The sequence below is a fragment of the Salmo salar genome, chromosome ssa03, assembly GCF_905237065.1.
Source record: "Salmo salar chromosome ssa03, Ssal_v3.1, whole genome shotgun sequence".
Classification (NCBI taxonomy): Eukaryota; Metazoa; Chordata; class Actinopteri; order Salmoniformes; family Salmonidae; genus Salmo; species Salmo salar.
Window position 1 is genome coordinate 5,914,892 of NC_059444.1, and position 17,824 is coordinate 5,932,715.

General features: G+C 49.8%; 1 protein-coding gene across 1 annotated transcript in view; it reads left to right on the forward strand.

Moving 5' to 3' along the window:
* LOC106596853 (rho GTPase-activating protein 29) overlaps positions 1-17,824 on the forward strand; it is a 60,636-nt gene that overhangs the window by 37,168 nt on the left and 5,644 nt on the right. Inside the window, exons 12-20 of the mRNA XM_045714450.1 lie at positions 322-459; positions 597-769; positions 3,089-3,249; positions 5,285-5,377; positions 6,116-6,279; positions 9,538-9,719; positions 11,659-11,803; positions 11,939-12,258; positions 16,970-17,102. Of these exons, the coding sequence (XP_045570406.1) occupies positions 322-459; positions 597-769; positions 3,089-3,249; positions 5,285-5,377; positions 6,116-6,279; positions 9,538-9,719; positions 11,659-11,803; positions 11,939-12,258; positions 16,970-17,102 (1,509 nt within the window). The remainder of the gene's footprint in view (positions 1-321; positions 460-596; positions 770-3,088; positions 3,250-5,284; positions 5,378-6,115; positions 6,280-9,537; positions 9,720-11,658; positions 11,804-11,938; positions 12,259-16,969; positions 17,103-17,824) is intronic.

Genomic DNA, 17,824 nt, shown 5'->3' on the forward strand with positions numbered 1-17,824 from the left:
TGTCTCCCAGGCTGAGGATGTGAAGGACCCGTACAGACTGTGTTATTCCTCTCCTCTCTCCCTGTCTCCCAGGCTGAGGATGTGAAGGACCAGTACAGACTGTGTTATTCCTCTCCTCTCTCCCTGTCTCCCAGGCTGAGGATGTGAAGGACCAGTACAGACTGTGTTATTCCTCTCCTCTCTCCCTGTCTCCCAGGCTGAGGATGTGAAGGACCAGTACAGACTGTGTTATTCCTCTCCTCTCCTCCCTGTCTCCCAGGCTGAGGATGCGAAGGACCAGTACAGACTGTGTTATTCCTCTCCTCTCTCCCTGTCTCCCAGGCTGAGGATGCGAGGGACCACTACAGATCGTGTGTAGCTGATGCAGGAGTCAGGAGGGCAGAGCTGGCCAGCACCAAGACAGTCATCCTCACTCAGATCAGAGAACTGCTGGCTCAGTGTGACCTCACACTCAAAGCTGTGAGTTGTAATCCACAGGATATAGTTATTGATGGATCAGGGTTCAGGGACCGTACACAACATGAGCATAGCGTCAGAGTTTGGGTGACTTATTGACTTGACTTTCTCTCTCTAACTGTATATCCCCTTCCCTCCAGGTGACAGTCAACTGGTTCCAGCTGCAGCAGGCCCAAACCTCGTCTCTCCCCGTCCACTACCAGGCCCTGTGTGAGAACGCTAAAATGTACGAGCCTGGACAGAGATACGCTGAGTTTGTCAGAAATCTACCCAAAGATCAGATACACATGGAGTCCTTCTCCATTGATGGACGGTAAGTCAATAACACTTCCTTATACAGGCTGTGGTTTATACAGGCCGTCACCCAACTGGTACCTTTTCCCTTTATAGTGCGCTACTTTTGTCCAGGGCCCATAAAGGATTTTTCTTCTGCATAGAAAAGTATTGGGGCGGCCCACCCAAGACACACATTTTTGGGATGGTAAAAGGTTTTTAGTGAAAACTTAAAACAACATAAACCAGATCTAAAGTATGTATAAAATATGATATTTATAAATGAGATCATCTTTGAGAACTATCAATCACCAAAATAAAAGCTAGACAGTCAGGGAGAATAAAAAAAAAAAAAATTGCATTCAGGAATATTTTTGTCATGGAATGGGGATTTTGTTGTAAATGTTTGAGTCACTCAGAAAGCATAAGAACATGGCATTAGCCATGGCAGAAGATGTTGAAATCCAGGAAATTAGCTTTAAAAAGGCACATTTTCTCTAAACACTAATGCAAAAGGTGTGGAATTTCAGAACATTTTCTTTTAAAACAGCAACATTTTGTCTCTGCGACTCAGAGGTGGGCCTCTAAAATGTTTGGTCGGGACCGAGCCATTGGCCACGCCCACTGCCACGCCCTGCCAATAGTAGTGCACTATATTATAGAGGCCTGTCCTTACGTACTTCCTTCTAGAATAGTCCCATATCTCTCTAGCCTGGCAGAAACCACTCAGGAAGGATGAGTTAGGTGTCAGACAGACAAATATCTCTCAGGATCTTTGGAACTCACAAGCTCCTCCTGCACGACAAGGTGGCAGTCCATGGAGTATTGAATAATACAAGCAAACAGTAATTTGGCCACCATTTTGGAACAACAACCAAAAGCAATGTTTTTTTTTTTATTTTTTTTTTCAATCCTTGTTTTTGGTCAAGTAATAATGTTGATACAGGTGTTTTTGATTATAGTTTGATGTTTGCTAGAGACTAACCATCCTGCTTTTAGTTTGACAGGTGGAGCTTTCTCTTGTAAACTTCTATCTTATGTACTGTAACCCTACTGTAGAAATCTGCTGACTGCTCAGAAAGAGGATAGCGAGTCAGGGTGAGGCACGGCGAGTCAGGGTGAGGCACGGCGAGTCAGGGTGAGGCACGGCGAGTCAGGGTGAGGCACGGCGAGTCAGGGTGAGAGAGGGAGTAAGATTCGGTGTGAGTAAAGGTGTCCGCATGCTTCCCGTCCAAAACACTTCAGAACAGTTATATTATGACAACATATTCTGACGTTTTTGTTTGTTTTAGGCCTTCGGGTTTTCTCTGCTCTTTGTGTGCACCTTTTTCTCTCGAGGGAAGCCGAAGTTCTGAAGCCGAAGTCTATGACCTTTCGTCTGTGATTGGTCAACAGAAGTGTTTGTTGTCATTCAAATATAAACGACTCCTTTTCATGCACATTTTTTCACTTGAGAAATACTGCACCAAACATCCTAGTTAGATGTAAAATTGTGCGAATAAGATCACACATGCAAAATCAAAAAAATTTAGGACAGATTTCTTGAGTGATCTTTGGTTAAATCTGAGTAGATGGACAAACAGTACTTCTTTTTTTTTTTTTCATCATTTTTCAAGCGAAGGTCTTTACAAACGAGCACACTCGTACAATTCGCCTACCCGAATCGCCAGCCGAAACGAAACATGCGGGAAGCCTTAAGGGAGAGGCGGGAGGGAGGGAGGGATATGGTAAGAGCCAAAGTGTGATGGGAGACTGAATGACAGTCTGAAAGAGTCAGAGCGATATTTAGGGAGAGAGAAAGTTTGTAAGAGGAAAAAGTGTGCGTTGAATTCATGCCCTTCCTGAGGAAATATCTGTGGCGAGCGCTGAATGCAGCAGAGGAGATTGTGAGCGTGAGATTCTCCCTGTGCTTTTTTAAACGAGCACATAAGTGTTGCCTCGTGAGAGTCTTTTTTTTTTATCAGCTAACCTCTACTCTGCTCACTGTTCTATGCAGTGGTTGTTGTTAACACCTTCAGCCACTGATTCACAATCACTTTCATCATTTAGACTAGATTCAGAGTAGGCTTCATGCTGTCCTCATCCCTGTGCTGTTGCTGCTGCCAGCATGTAAACCAGGGAAGTCCTCATGCCCTTGTTGTTGTTGTTGCCAGCAAGAAAACCAGGGAAGTGCTCATCCCCTTGTTGTTACTGCTGCCAGCATGTAAACCAGGGAAGTCCTAATCCCCTTGTTATTGCTGCTGCCACCATATAAACCAGGGAAGTCTCAAGCATGGGATTGTCTCAAAAATGGCAGTTAAGCTTGCGCTTCGAGTTAGTATTCAAAAATATTGACTGTGTCTCTGTCTCCCCCGTCCAGGTTTGCTTTGTTCAGCAAGCGTTCGCTGGGCAGCACCAGTTCCCATGGTAACTTGTCCCAGGTGTCCCTGACCTCCGATGACGTCCTGAGTGGGGACGAGGTGGACAGTCCCCTGGGGTCGGGACCTGGGAAGAGGTCCAACAGCGCCACAGACATACAAGGTAGAGTCAGACAGACATAAAAGTACACAGTCAGACATGCATACAAGGTACAGTAGTATAGTACAACACAGTATAGTACACCAGTAGTACAGTGCTGTAAAAAAAAGATCTGGGGACCCATGCCAAATCTTTTCAGTCTCCTGAGCGGGAAAAGGTGTGGTCTCTGACCTCCCTATAGGCTGTCTCATCGTTGTTGGTGATCAGGCCTACTATGGTGAGGGCACTACCACTGTTGTGTCATCTGCAAACTTAACGATGGTGTTGGAGTCGTGCTTGGCCACGCAGTCGTGGGTGAACAGGGAGTACAGGAGGGGACTAAGTACACACCCCTGAGGGGCCCCAGTGTTGAGGATCAGCATGGCAGACGTGTTGTTGCCTACTCTTACCACCTGGGGGCGGCCCTTCAGGAAGTCCAGGATCCAGTTGCCGAGGGAGGTGTTTAGTCCCAGGGTCCTTAGCTTAGTGATGAGCTTTGAGGGTACTATGGTGTTGAACACTGAGCTGTACTCAATGAACAGCATTCTCACATAGGTGTTCCTTTTTTCCAGGTGGGATTGAGATTGTGTGGAGTACACCAGTATAATACAGCACAGTATAATAGTTTTGTAGTACAGTACACTGTGTATAATATATTAGTACAGTATACCAGTGGTACAGTACACCAGTGGTACAGTATAGTATATTCGTGTGGTGGAGTACACCGTTAGTGTGTGTGTGTGTATGTGTATATATATATATGTATATATAGTGGTGTGTGTGTATATATAGTGGTGTGTGTGTGTGTGTGTGTATATATATATATATATATATACACATGGGAGTTACCTGTTCATAACTCGATTGCCCAATCACAAATGATCACCTAACCCCCAGACGCTCTTATCCAGAGCGACTTAGTTAGTGGATTAATCTTAAACTAGCTAGGTGAGACATTTCTCCTCATTTTTAAAGTAGCTATCAGCAAAGTCAGAGCTAGTAGGAAAAGACAAGTGAGACAGACAGGATCTTATGATCTTAGAGTATCTGAGAAGTATTGGGTTCCCGAGTAGCGCAGTGGTCTCAAGGTACTGCATCTCAGTGCTAGATGCGTCACTACAGTCCCTGGTTCGATTCCAGCCTGTATCACATGCGGCTGTGATTGGGAGTCCCATAGGGCGGCGCACAATTGGCCCAGTGTCGTCCTGATTTGGCCGGTGTTGTCCGGATTTGGCCGGCGCCCCCAACACGGGCCAGCGCCCCCAACACGGGCCAGCGCCCCAAACGGGGGGGCAGCGCCCAAGCGAACACGGGCCAGCGCCCCCAACACGGGCCAGCGCCCCCAACACGGGCCAGCGCCCCCAACACGGGCCAGCGCCCCCAACACGGGCCAGCGCCCCCAACACGGGCCAGCTGCTTCATAATGTATAGGAGGGGTGCCATTAGAATCTTTGGTTTTATACCCCAATTCATGTTGTTAAGTTAAAAACAGAATGTAAGATAAAAAAAATTGCTGACACCATTTAATCCGATGAGAGTTGAGGAACTTTAAAGCCAAATATCTCAGAATATATATTTTTCTTCAGATTAAACCCTGTAGTTCTGAGGTCACAAGTTATTTTGATTTAACCGTTACTGTGACATTCCAGTTGATCTTGTACACTGCCAATAAGGAAGTTAGTCAAAAATGACTTTGAAGTGCATGTGACCAATATGATAAACTTTTGAAGTGTAACAGGCAGCTGATCCTAAAGGTTTATTTCAGGAGAAGTGAAGCCAACCGCCTTGGCTCATCAGCTCCACACTGGCCAATATTTTTGCCCACAATCGTGCCAATGTGGACATGTTTGCTGAGTATAATACTGTGTGTATATATACGCTGTTAAAAAAATGTGATGGTTATCTGTCATGTTATAGCAAATGTGTATGTTTATCAATTCACTAAAAACAATTCTACAGAAAAAGAGAATGGTCTGATCTAAACAATGTTAAATGACGTTGCTATTTTTTAATGTGAGTTTTGAGGAAGTTTTTTTTTTTTTTTACTTCCTGTTGTCAGGTGACTTTAAACGCAGACTACCCAGAACCCCCTCCACTGGCACCATGTCCTCAGCAGATGACCTGGACGAGAGACAACCACCCTCAGACAACGGTAAGAGAGAGTCAGTCAGTCAGTCAGTCTAAAGAGACCAGGTCTGAAGTTGTTTTGGTGTGTCTGCTTGCATGTGCCTGTGTGTATCTCTGCATGTAACCCTCAGACCAAATGTTTTTTACTCAGCTGTAGTGAATGAGATGAGGTGTGTTGGTTTTGGCTTGCGTCCCCAGCTAGCTAGTTCCTGTCTTTAGCCTGACCTCTCTCTCTCTCTCTACAGGAGAATGTGTTATTTTTTCTTTGTTGTTCGAGGCATCAGGGGCTCTGCACAGGTTTTAACCAACTCAATACAACTCTAATTCTGTGCTTTATTATTGTGGATTTTCTGGTTTAAGGAATGGATCTGATTAGACCAATATAGGTTGTTGTAATACTTGTGTAATTTACACAACCAATTATTCTGTGTGTGTGTGTGTGTGTGTGTGTGTGTGTGTGTGTGTGTGTGTGTGTGTGTGTGTGTGTGTGTGTGTGTGTGTGTGTGTGTGTGTGTGTGTGTGTGTGTGTGTGTGTGTGTGTGTGTGTGTGTGTGTGTGTGTGTGTGTGTGTTGTGTGAAGATTAGCAGAAGTGATATGGCCCATTTGTTTACAGACAGTTCTATTTCTAAGGACTCTTGATCTGTAAAAATACAATACTGAGATCCTCTCTCTCTCTCTCTCTCTCTCTCTCTCTCTCTCTCTCTCTCTCTCTCTCTCTCTCTCTCTCTCTCTCTCTCTCTCTCTCTCTCTCTCTCCCCTCAGGTCTGGGTGAGATGGTGACCGAGGCAGACGCTTCCCCTGGTCCGTTTCGTAACGCCCAGATGTCCAAGGCGTCTCAGACACACAAGCTGAGGAAACTCCGAGCGCCGTCTAAGTGCAGGGAGTGTGACAGTCTGGTGGTGTTCCACGGAGCAGAATGTGAAGAGGTAGAAATAAACCGATAGTACACACAAGCTCTGGAGGGGGCTGGGGATGCTGGGGGGATGCTGGAGGGGGCTGGAGGGGGCTGGGGATGCTGGAGGGGCTGGGGATGCTGGAGGGGGCTGGGGGGATGCTGGGGTTGCTGGAGGGGGCTGGGGGGATGCTGGAGGGGGCTGGGGATGTTGGAGGGGCTGGGGATGTTGGAGGGGGCTGGGGATGCTGGGGGGGCTGGCGATGCTGAGGGGCTACTGGCTAGGGGCTGCTGGGGGGCTGCTAGGGGGGCTGCTGGCTAGGGCTGCTGGGGAGGCTGCTGGCTAGGGCTGCTAGGAGGGGCTGTGGCTACGGCTGCTAGGGGGGGCTACTGGCTAGGGCTGCTGGGGGGCTACTCGCTAGGGCTGCTGGGGGGCTACTGGCTAGGGTTGCTGGTGGGGGCTACTGGCTAGGGCTGCTAGGGGGACTAGTGGCTAGGGCTGCTAGGTGGGACTAGTGGCTAGGGCTGCTAGGGGGGCTACTGGCTAGGGCTGCTAGGTGGGGCTACTGGCTAGGGCTGCTATGGGGACTAGTGGCTAGGGCTGCTAGGGGGGGCTACTGGGGGGGTTGCTGCTGAGGGGATGCTGGAGGGGGCTGGGGATGCTGGGGGGATGCTGGAGGGGGGCTGGAGGGGGCTGGGGATGCTGGAGGGGGCTGGGGGGATGCTGGAGGGGCTGGGGATGTTGGAGGGGCTGGGGATGCTGGGGGGGGCTGGCGATGCTGAGGGGCTACTGGCTAGGGCTGCTGGGGGGCTGCTAGGGGGGGCTGCTGGCTAGGGCTGCTGGGGGGCTGCTGGCTAGGGCTGCTAGGAGGGGCTAGTGGCTACGGCTGCTAGGGGGGGGCTACTGGCTAGGGCTGCTGGGGGGCTACTGGCTAGGGCTGCTGGGGGGGCTACTGGCTAGGGCTGCTGGGGGGGCTACTGGCTAGGGCTGCTAGGGGGGACTAGTGGCTAGGGCTGCTAGGGGGGCTACTGGCTAGGGCTGCTAGGGGGACTAGTGGCTAGGGCTGCTAGGGGGACTAGTGGCTGGGGCTGCTAGGGGGGCTACTGGCTAGGGCTGCTAGGGGGGCTACTGGCTAGGGCTGCTGGGGGGGCTACTGGCTAGGGCTGCTGGGGGGGGGTTCTGGCTAGGGCTGCTAGGGGGACTAGTGGCTAGGGCTGCTAGGGGGACTAGTGGCTGGGGCTGCTAGGGGGGCTACTGGCTAGAGCTGCTAGGGGGACTAGTGGCTAGGGCTGCTAGGGGGGACTAGTGGCTGGGGCTGCTAGGACGGGCTACTGGCTAGGGCTGCTAGGGGGGGCTACTGGCTAGGGCTGCTGGGGGGCTACTGGCTAGGGCTGCTGGGGGGCTACTGGCTAGGGCTTCTAGGGGGGACTAGTGGCTGGGGCTGCTAGGGGGGCTACTGGCTAGGGCTGCTGGGGGGCTGCTGGCTAGGGCTGCTAGGAGGGGCTAGTGGCTACGGCTGCTAGGGGGGGCTACTGGCTAGGGCTGCTGGGGGGCTACTGACTAGGGCTGCTGGGGGGCTACTGGCTAGGGCTGCTGGGGGGGACTAGTGGCTAGGGCTGCTAGGGGGGACTAGTGGCTGGGGCTGCTAGGGGGGGCTACTGGCTAGGGCTGCTAGGGGGGACTAGTGGCTAGGGCTGCTAGGGGGCTACTGGCTAGGGCTGCTGGGGGGCTACTGGCTAGGGCTGCTGGGGGGCTACTGGCTAGGGCTGCTAGGGGGACTAGTGGCTAGGGCTGCTAGGGGGGCTACTGGCTAGGGCTGCTAGGGGGGACTAGTGGCTAGGGCTGCTAGGGGGCTACTGGCTAGGGCTGCTAGGTGGGGCTACTGGCTAGGGCTGCTATGGGGACTAGTGGCTAGGGCTGCTAGGGGGGACTAGTGGCTGGGGCTGCTAGGGGGGCTACTGGCTAGGGCTGCTAGGGGGGGCTACTGGCTAGGGCTGCTGGGGGGGCTACTGGCTAGGGCTGCTGGGGGGGTTCTGGCTAGGGCTGCTAGGGGGGACTAGTGGCTAGGGCTGCTAGGGGGACTAGTGGCTGGGGCTGCTAGGGGGGCTACTGGCTAGAGCTGCTAGGGGGGACTAGTGGCTAGGGCTGCTAGGGGGACTAGTGGCTGGGGCTGCTAGGACGGGCTACTGGCTAGGGCTGCTAGGGGGGGCTACTGGCTAGGGCTGCTGGGGGGCTACTGGCTAGGGCTGCTGGGGGGCTACTGGCTAGGGGCTTCTAGGGGGGACTAGTGGCTGGGGCTGCTAGGGGGGCTACTGGCTAGGGCTGCTGGGGGGGCTGCTGGCTAGGGCTGCTAGGAGGGGCTAGTGGCTACGGCTGCTAGGGGGGGCTACTGGCTAGGGCTGCTGGGGGGCTACTGACTAGGGCTGCTGGGGGGCTACTGGCTAGGGCTGCTGGGGGGGACTAGTGGCTAGGGCTGCTAGGGGGGACTAGTGGCTGGGGCTGCTAGGGGGGGCTACTGGCTAGGGCTGCTAGGGGGGCTACTGGCTAGGGCTGCTGGGGGGCTACTGGCTAGGGCTGCTGGGGGGGCTACTGGCTAGGGCTGCTAGGGGGGACTAGTGGCTAGGGCTGCTAGGGGGACTAGTGGCTGGGGCTGCTAGGGGGGCTACTGGCTAGAGCTGCTAGGGGGGACTAGTGGCTAGGGCTGCTAGGGGGGACTAGTGGCTGGGGCTGCTAGGACGGGCTACTGGCTAGGGCTGCTAGGGGGGGCTACTGGCTAGGGCTGCTGGGGGGCTACTGGCTAGGGCTGCTGGGGGGCTACTGGCTAGGGCTTCTAGGGGGGACTAGTGGCTGGGGCTGCTAGGGGGGCTACTGGCTAGGGCTGCTGGGGGGGCTACTGGCTAGGGCTGCTGGGGGGGCTACTGGCTAGGGCTGCTGGGGGGACTAGTGGCTGGGGCTGCTGGGGGGGCTACTGGCTAGGGCTGCTGGGGGGCTACTGGCTAGGGCTGCTGGGGGGCTACTGGCTAGGGCTGCTGGGGGGGCTACTGGCTAGGGCTGCTGGGGGGCTACTGGCTAGGGCTGCTAGGGGGACTAGTGGCTGGGGCTGCTAGGGGGGCTACTGGCTGGGGCTGCTAGGGGGGGCTACTGGCTAGGGCTGCTGGGGGGGGGCTACTGGCTAGGGCTGCTAGGGGGGGGGCTACTGGGGTTCAAAGTAGAAGATATAAATAATCTATGCTCCAAAGTGTGGTTTGTACCAGTCACCTTCCCCATGTCTCTCCCCGTCTCCTGTCCCAGTGCTCCCTGGCCTGTCATAAGAAGTGTCTGGAGACTCTGGCCATCCAGTGTGGTCATAAGAAGCTGCAGGGAAGATTACATCTGTTTGGGATAGACTTTACCCAGGCAGCTAAGAACAGCCCAGACGGAATCCCCTTCATCATCAGGAAGTGTACCTCTGAGATCGAGGGCAGAGCACTCCAACCTCAAGGTAAAAACGAGAGAGAGAGAGAGAGAGAGAGAGAGAGAGAGAGAGAGAGAGAGAGAGAGAGAGAGAGAGAGAGAGAGAGAGAGAGAGAGAGAGAGAGAGAGAGAGAGAGAGAGAGAGAGAGAGAGAGAGAGAGAGAGAGAGAGAGAGAGAGAGAGAGAGAGAGAGAGAGAGAGAGAGAGAGAGAGAGAGAGAGAGAGAGAGAGAGAGAGAGAGAGAGAGAGAGAGAGAGAGAGAGAGAGAGAGACAGACAGAGAGACAGAGAAAAAACAGCCTGCGGTGTAACTTTGATTTCTAAATGTGTGTTAAAATAATGTAGGGAAGTTAGCTAGCGCTCAGGACATCTTCCTTCATAATGGGCATCTGCAATAGCAGCTGTTTCTTCATCCTGGTCCTGGGGACCATAAAAGGGGTTCACATTTTAGTTGTTGCCCGAGCAATACACTAACGATTCCACTAATCAACTCGTCAAACATATTTGATGATTTTGAATCAGGTGTGTGTAGTTTCTCGGTCAACAACTAAAATGTGAACCCTTTACGTCCCCAGGACCAGGATTAAGAAACACTATGTTAGAGCAATGACTATCTGTCCAGGGTATATGTGATGGTATCTGTCCAGGGTATATGTGATGGTATCTGTCCAGGGTATATGTGATGGTATCTTTCCAGGGTATATGTGATGGTATCTGGCCAGGATATCTGTCCAGGGTATGTGTGATGGTATCTGGCCAGGGTATCTGTCCAGGGTATCTGTGATGGTATCTGTCCAGGATATCTGTCCAGGGTATATGTGATGGTATCTGTCCAGGGTATATGTGATGGTATCTTTCCAGGGTATATGTGATGGTATCTGGCCAGGGTATGTGTGATGGTATCTGGCCAGGATATCTGTCCAGGGTATGTGTGATGGTATCTTGCCAGGGTATGCGTGATGGTATCTGGCCAGGGTATATGTGATGGTATCTGTGATGGTATCTGGCCAGGGTATATGTGATGGTATCTGTGATGGTATCTGGCCAGGGTATATCTGATGGTATCTTGCCAGGGTATATGTGATGGTATTTGTGATGGTATCTGGCCAGGGTATGCGTGATGGTATCTGGCCAGGGTATATGTGATGGTATTTGTGATGGTATCTGGCCAGGGTATGCGTGATGGTATCTGGCCAGGGTATGCGTGATGGTATCTGGCCAGGGTATATGTGATGGTATCTGTCCAGGGTATGCGTGATGGTATCTGGCCAGGGTATGCGTGATGGTATATGTGATGGTATCTGGCCAGGGTATATGTGATGGTATCTGGCCAGGGTATGCGTGATGGTATCTGGCCAGGGTATGCGTGATGGTATCTGGCCAGGATATCTGTCCAGGGTATATGTGATGGTATCTTGCCAGGGTATGCGTGATGGTATCTGGCCAGGGTATATGTGATGGTATCTGTGATGGTATCTGGCCAGGGTATATGTGATGGTATCTGTGATGGTATCTGGCCAGGGTATATGTGATGGTATCTGGCCAGGGTATATGTGATGGTATTTGTGATGGTATCTGGCAAGGGTATATGTGATGGTATCTGGCCAGGGTATATGTGATGGTATTTGTGATGGTATCTGGCCAGGGTATGCGTGATGGTATCTGGCCAGGGTATGCGTGATGGTATCTGGCCAGGGTATATGTGATGGTATCTGTCCAGGGTATATGTGATGGTATCTGGCCAGGGTATGCGTGATGGTATCTGGCCAGGGTATGCGTGATGGTATCTGGCCAGGGTATGCGTGATGGTATCTGGCCAGGGTATACGTGATGGTATCTGGCCAGGGTATGCGTGATGGTATCTGGCCAGGGTATGCGTGATGGTATCTGGCCAGGGTATATGTGCCTGACGGTGTCTGTCATGGCTGTGATGTTGATGAGCTGGTATATTGTGTGTTCTTGTCCAGGGAATCTACCGTGTGAACGGGGCTAAGTCTCGTGTGGAGAAGCTGTGTCAGGCGTTTGAGAACGGCAAGGACCTGGTTGAGCTCTCTGACCTCTCACCCCACGACATCGGCAACGTGCTCAAACTCTACCTGAGACAGGTGGGACAGTCTAAATTCAAATGGGGATAAAGAGCATCCTTGTTTTACACCGCTAAATCATTCTAATATAATAATGTACAACACATTTCCCAAAGATATTGATTGATTACTTGATTGATTTTATATCTTCTGTAGTTACCAGAGCCGCTGATCCTGTACCGTTACTATAATGACTTCATCGGATTGGCCAAGGAGAGCCAGAGGGTGATCATCGAAGAGAAGGCTGCAGCCAGGGCCCTCCAGGACCAGGGGCGGCCAGGGGGAGAACAACCCCGACCAGGAGGCACCCAGCCTGGGGTAGAGGGAGAGCAGCCTCCCCTGAAAACCAGCCAGCCTGGAGGAGACCAGCCCAGTATCAAACTCAATCGAGTCATCTTTAAGATTAGAGACCTGTTACGACAGCTACCTCCTGCAAACTACAAGACCCTACGCTTCCTCGTCGCACACCTACACAGGTAAAAGATGGGTATATACACGGACACCTACACACTACAGAAGCCTTTCCTCAGAGCTCACCTACACACTACAGAAGCCTTTCCTCAGAGCTCACCTACACACTACAGAAGCCTTTCCTCATAGCTCACCTACACACTACAGAAGCCTTTCCTCATAGCTCACCTACACACTACAGAAGCCTTTCCTCATAGCTCACCTACACACTACAGAAGCCTTTCCTCATAGCTCACCTACACACTACAGAAGCCTTTCCTCATAGCTCACCTACACACTACAGAAGCCTTTCCTCATAGCTCACCTACACACTACAGAAGCCTTTCTTCATAGCTCACCTACACAGGTAAGATATGGGTAGAAATGCATGCACAAAGGCACACACACACCAAACCAAGGTTATTGTAGTTTTGTGTTTTTATATTTGTTTGTATTTCTAATTGTTTTTGTTTTTTATTCCAAGTTTTAGTTTGTTAGTTTTCCGACTTGATTTACTAGTTTTATTTTTATTTTTGATAAAAATATTCCTATTTCATTTTGTTCTATAATTTAATTTCAGTTGTTGTGTTAGAGGCAGAAAGTAGCTTCTGCATGGGAGGTTCTGAGTAATTTATGTGTTTTGGGGAAGATGTCGGATTCTCTTGGACATTTCCCGATGCAAAACCTTTTGCAGTGGTTTTAGTGAAGGTAGATGATGTAAACTAGTCACTTGCAAAATGTACCTAATTAGAAATAACTTCTGCGTTCTCCCTCTAGCTAGCTAGCTACTAGTTTGTGTCTGCCTGGGATGTTGACGCTAGGGTAGCAAGCTGATAAGGCCGTGACGTCACTGGATAAGGCAGTGACTCTCTTCCCTGTTCCATTAGAGATGTATAAGAGATCATTATATGGAAATAACCCGTTTTTGCTATTGAGGGCTTCCACCATTTTTAAAGTAGTGGGGGTTTCCTATGGGTTGGGAGTGATCAGCCAATGATCAGAGAACATTGTCTTCTTCAAGTTGGTTGAAGCCTAGTTTGTAAATGTCTTTAAGCTATATCACCGCCATCTAGTGGCTACAATAAATTAATGACACAAGATTTGATTTAGTCCTCCAGCACTGCAGGCGACAGTATGTCACCGATATTAGTTTTAGACTTTTTCAAACATAAAAATAAGGAAATGTACTTATTTGTAAAGGTAGTCTCAGTGGTGTTGTCATAATGGCACAGATACAATGTTGTAATCTCAATATATATCTATGCCCTGTTCTGACTGACTGCAGGAACTTGTGCAGACAAGACGTGCCTGCTGGAACCATAGAGATATATAGAGGACTCTAGTGCCCAAAGCCAGTTTTAGCATGGGCAGCACCATTGAAGACTTTCACCATTTTGAAGTAGTCAACTGGGTGGGACTTCTTATGGGTTAAGGAAGGATCACATAATTCCATCCAGGTCATCAGGAGGGATCAGCCAATGAAATATACTGGTGAGAAAACTTTCCATAACTGTAGATGGCAGTAAATCACTAACCTTGGCTTTATACCTGTTCAGACAACACCCTCTAGGTGGCAGTGTGCACCCTTTCAGGTTTGTTTACCAACTCATAGAAGTTGTAGGAAAATAAAAATGGGCTACTTCAAAATGGAGATTGCCTTAATAGCCATAATCTCGCCCACCAGCCTCTGTCGAACGGGACTCGACTGGGAGCCAATGGCAGGAGTGGATAAAACAACCGATGGTTTTAATTGGCTGATCTCTCTCTGTCCATCAATATCGAGCTCAACCCTTAGAACTTCCCCCTTAGTGTGCTGCATCCAGAGGCCAGTATAGTTTTAATTGGCTGATCGCTCTGTCCATCACTATCTAGGACAACCCTTAGAACCTCCCCTTTAGTGTGCTGCATCCAGGGGCCAGTATGGTTTTGTGTTTGTGTGCAACTCGGTTAGCTCGTGCAATATGAATATTTTCTTTCTCGATAATAAACTTCCTATTCTCCCCAATTCACAGCTGCGTTTGTGGTAGAGTCCAAAACTTTTTCACAAACTGCCAGTGGCAAGCCATCTCCCACAGAGATGGGTCCAACTCGCTCCTCCAGTTCTTTACAGTAGTCGTAGCGTTCTGAATCGTTGCCATTGGTGCTGAAAAGACAGAGCTTGCACTTTTTATTGGGATAGTGTTCTGCACAACCACGACATCATTCTGCCTTCGATGGCATGTCTTACCTTTTTCTATTTGAAGACGGTGTACATCGGGTTACAGGACGACTAGCAAGAGTTACGCTGACTAACTATTAGTATGAACGGTGATATCGAAGATGGTTTAGTAGTTTAGAAACTCTGGGGCCAGGTGTTCCTGCTACCTCAGGGGTTTAGAAACTCTGGGGCCAGGTGTTCCTGCTACTTCAGTGGTTTAGAAACTCTGGGGCCAGGTGTTCCTGCTACCTCAGTAGTTTAGAAACTCTGGGGCCAGGTGTTCCTGCTACCTCAGTGGTTTAGAAACTCTGGGGCCAGGTGTTCCTGCTACCTCAGTAGTTTAGAAACTCTGGGGCCAGGTGTTCCTGCTACCTCAGTAGTTTAGAAACTCTGGGGCCAGGTGTTCCTGCTACCTCAGTAGTTTAGAAACTCTGGGGCCAGGTGCTCCTGCTACCTCAGTGGTTCAGTGGTTTAGAAACTCTGGGGCCAGGTGTCCTGCTACCTCAGTAGTTTAGAAACTCTGGGGCCAGGTGTTCCTGCTACCTCAGGGGTTTAGAAACTCTGGGGCCAGGTGTTCCTGCTACCTCAGTGGTTTAGAAACTCTGGGCCAGGTGTTCCTGCTACCTCAGTAGTTTAGTAGTTTAGAAACTCTGGGGCCAGGTGTTCCTGCTACCTCAGTGATTTAGAAACTCTGGGCCAGGTGTTCCTGCTACCTCAGTAGTTTAGTAGTTTAGAAACTCTGGGGCCAGGTGTTCCTGCTACCTCAGTAGTTTAGAAACTCTGGGCCAGGTGTTCCTGCTACCTCAGTAGTTTAGAAACTCTGGGGCCAGGTGTTCCTGCTACCTCAGTGATTTAGAAACTCTGGGCCAGGTGTTCCTGCTACCTCAGTAGTTTAGTAGTTTAGAAACTCTGGGGCCAGGTGTTCCTGCTACCTCAGTGGTTTAGAAACTCTGGGGCCAGGTAGCAGGGGCCAGGTGTTCCTGCTACCTCAGTAGTTTAGAAACTCTGGGGCCAGGTGTTCCTGCTACCTCAGTGGTTTAGAAACTCTGGGCCAGGTGTTCCTGCTACCTCAGTAGTTTAGTAGTTTAGAAACTCTGGGCCAGGTGTTCCTGCTACCTCAGTAGTTTAGTAGTTTAGAAACTCTGGGGCCAGGTGTTCCTGCTACCTCAGTAGTTTAGAAACTCTGGGCCAGGTGTTCCTGCTACCTCAGTAGTTTAGTAGTTTAGAAACTCTGGGGCCAGGTGTTCCTGCTACCTCAGTAGTTTAGAAACTCTGGGGCCAGGTGTTCCTGCTACCTCAGTAGTTTAGAAACTCTGGGCCAGGTGTTCCTGCTACCTCAGTAGTTTAGTAGTTTAGAAACTCTGGGGCCAGGTGTTCCTGCTACCTCAGTAGTTTAGAAACTCTGGGCCAGGTGTTCCTGCTACCTCAGTGGTTTAGAAACTCTGGGGCCAGGTGTTCCTGCCATAAAACACTTTTCCAGCTCGATTTGGAGCCACGCCCCCCATAGTGGTGGGATTCGCTCAGAATTTGAATTGATTGTCAAGTCACTCAGTAAATCCATAATTTCTGTACCCCACACATACAATTATCTGTAAGGTCCCTCAGTCGAGCAATGAATTTCGAACACAGATTCAACACAGGTGAGGAAGGAAACTGCTCAGGGATTTAACCATGAGGCCAATGGTGACTTTAAAACAGTTACAGAGTTTAATGGCTGTGATAGGAGAAAACTGAGGATGGATCAACAACATTGTAGTTACTCCACAATACTAACCTAATTGACAGAGTGAAAAGGAAGCCTGTGCAGAATGAAAATATTCTAAAACATGCATCCTGTTTGCAATCAGACACTAAAGTGAAATTGCAAAAAATGTGTCAAAGAAATTAACTTTACAAAGTGTTGGGGGTGAATCCAACAAAACACATCACTGAGTACCACTCTTCATATTTTCAAGCATAGTGGTGGCTGCATCATGTTATGGGTATGCTTGTCATCATGAAGGACTAAACAATTTTATACAAGACATTGGAAAGATCTATAATTTACTCAAACCCACAGGCAAAATCCTAGAGGAAATCCTGGTTCAGTCTGCTTTCCACCAGACACTGGGAGATGAATTCACCTTTTCAGCAGGACAATAACCTAAAACACAAGGCCAAATATACACTGGAGTTGCTTACCAAGACGATGTTGAATGTTTCTCGAGTGGCCTAGTTACAGTTTTGACTTAAATTGGCTTGAATATCTATGGCAATACCTGAAAATGGCTGTCAAGAAATTATCAACAATACAACTTGACAGAGCTTAAATATTTTTTTTTTGTAGAGCACTATCCCAGTATGTAGATTGGTAAGGAAACGGCTGTAACGTGGAATACATCAAGCAGTATCCCTTTCTGACTGTATATAGTCGACACCAATCTCTCCCCTCCCCCAGAGACAGATATTAGGAAATCATATCCTTCATCTGTAAATATTATTTTATATATTTATTATTCTTAATCTGTTAATATTGTATTAATATGTACCTCTTCTCTCAGAGTGACAGAGCAGGCGGAGGAAAACAAGATGACAGCCAGTAACCTGGGCATTATTTTCGGCCCTACGCTGGTCAAACCACGACAGACTGATGCAGAGGTTTCCCTGTCTTCTCTGGTTGATTACCCTTACCAGGTGAGCTCCTGTAAACTAACCCTACCAGGTGAGCTCCTGTAAACTAACCCTTACCAGGTGTGTACCTGGAGACTAACCCTACCAGGTGAGCTCCTGTAAACTAACCCTTACCAGGTGAGCTCCTGTAAACTAACCCTTACCAGGTGAGCTCCTGTAAACTAACCCTACCAGGTGTGTACCTGGAGACTAACCCTACCAGGTGAGCTCCTGTAAACTAACCCTACCAGGTGAGCTCCTGTAAACTAACCCTTACCAGGTGAGCTCCTGTAAACTAACCTTTACCAGGTGAGTTCCTGTAAACTAACCCTTACCAGGTGAGCTCCTGTAAACTAACCCTTACCAGGTGAGCTCCTGTAAACTAACCCTACCAGGTGAGCTCCTGTAAACTAACCCTTACCAGGTGAGCTCCTGTAAACTAACCCTACCAGGTGAGCTCCTGTAAACTAACCCTACCAGGTGAGCTCCTGTAAACTAACCCTTACCAGGTGAGCTCCTGTAAACTAACCCTTACCAGGTGTGTACCTGGAGACTAACCCTACCAGGTGAGCTCCTGTAAACTAACCCTTACCAGGCGAGCTCCTGTAAACTAACCTTTACCAGGTGAGTTCCTGTAAACTAACCCTTACCAGGTGAGCTCCTGTAAACTAACCCTTACCAGGTGAGCTCCTGTAAACTAAGCCTTACCAGGTGAGCTCCTGTAAACTAACCCTTACCAGGTGAGC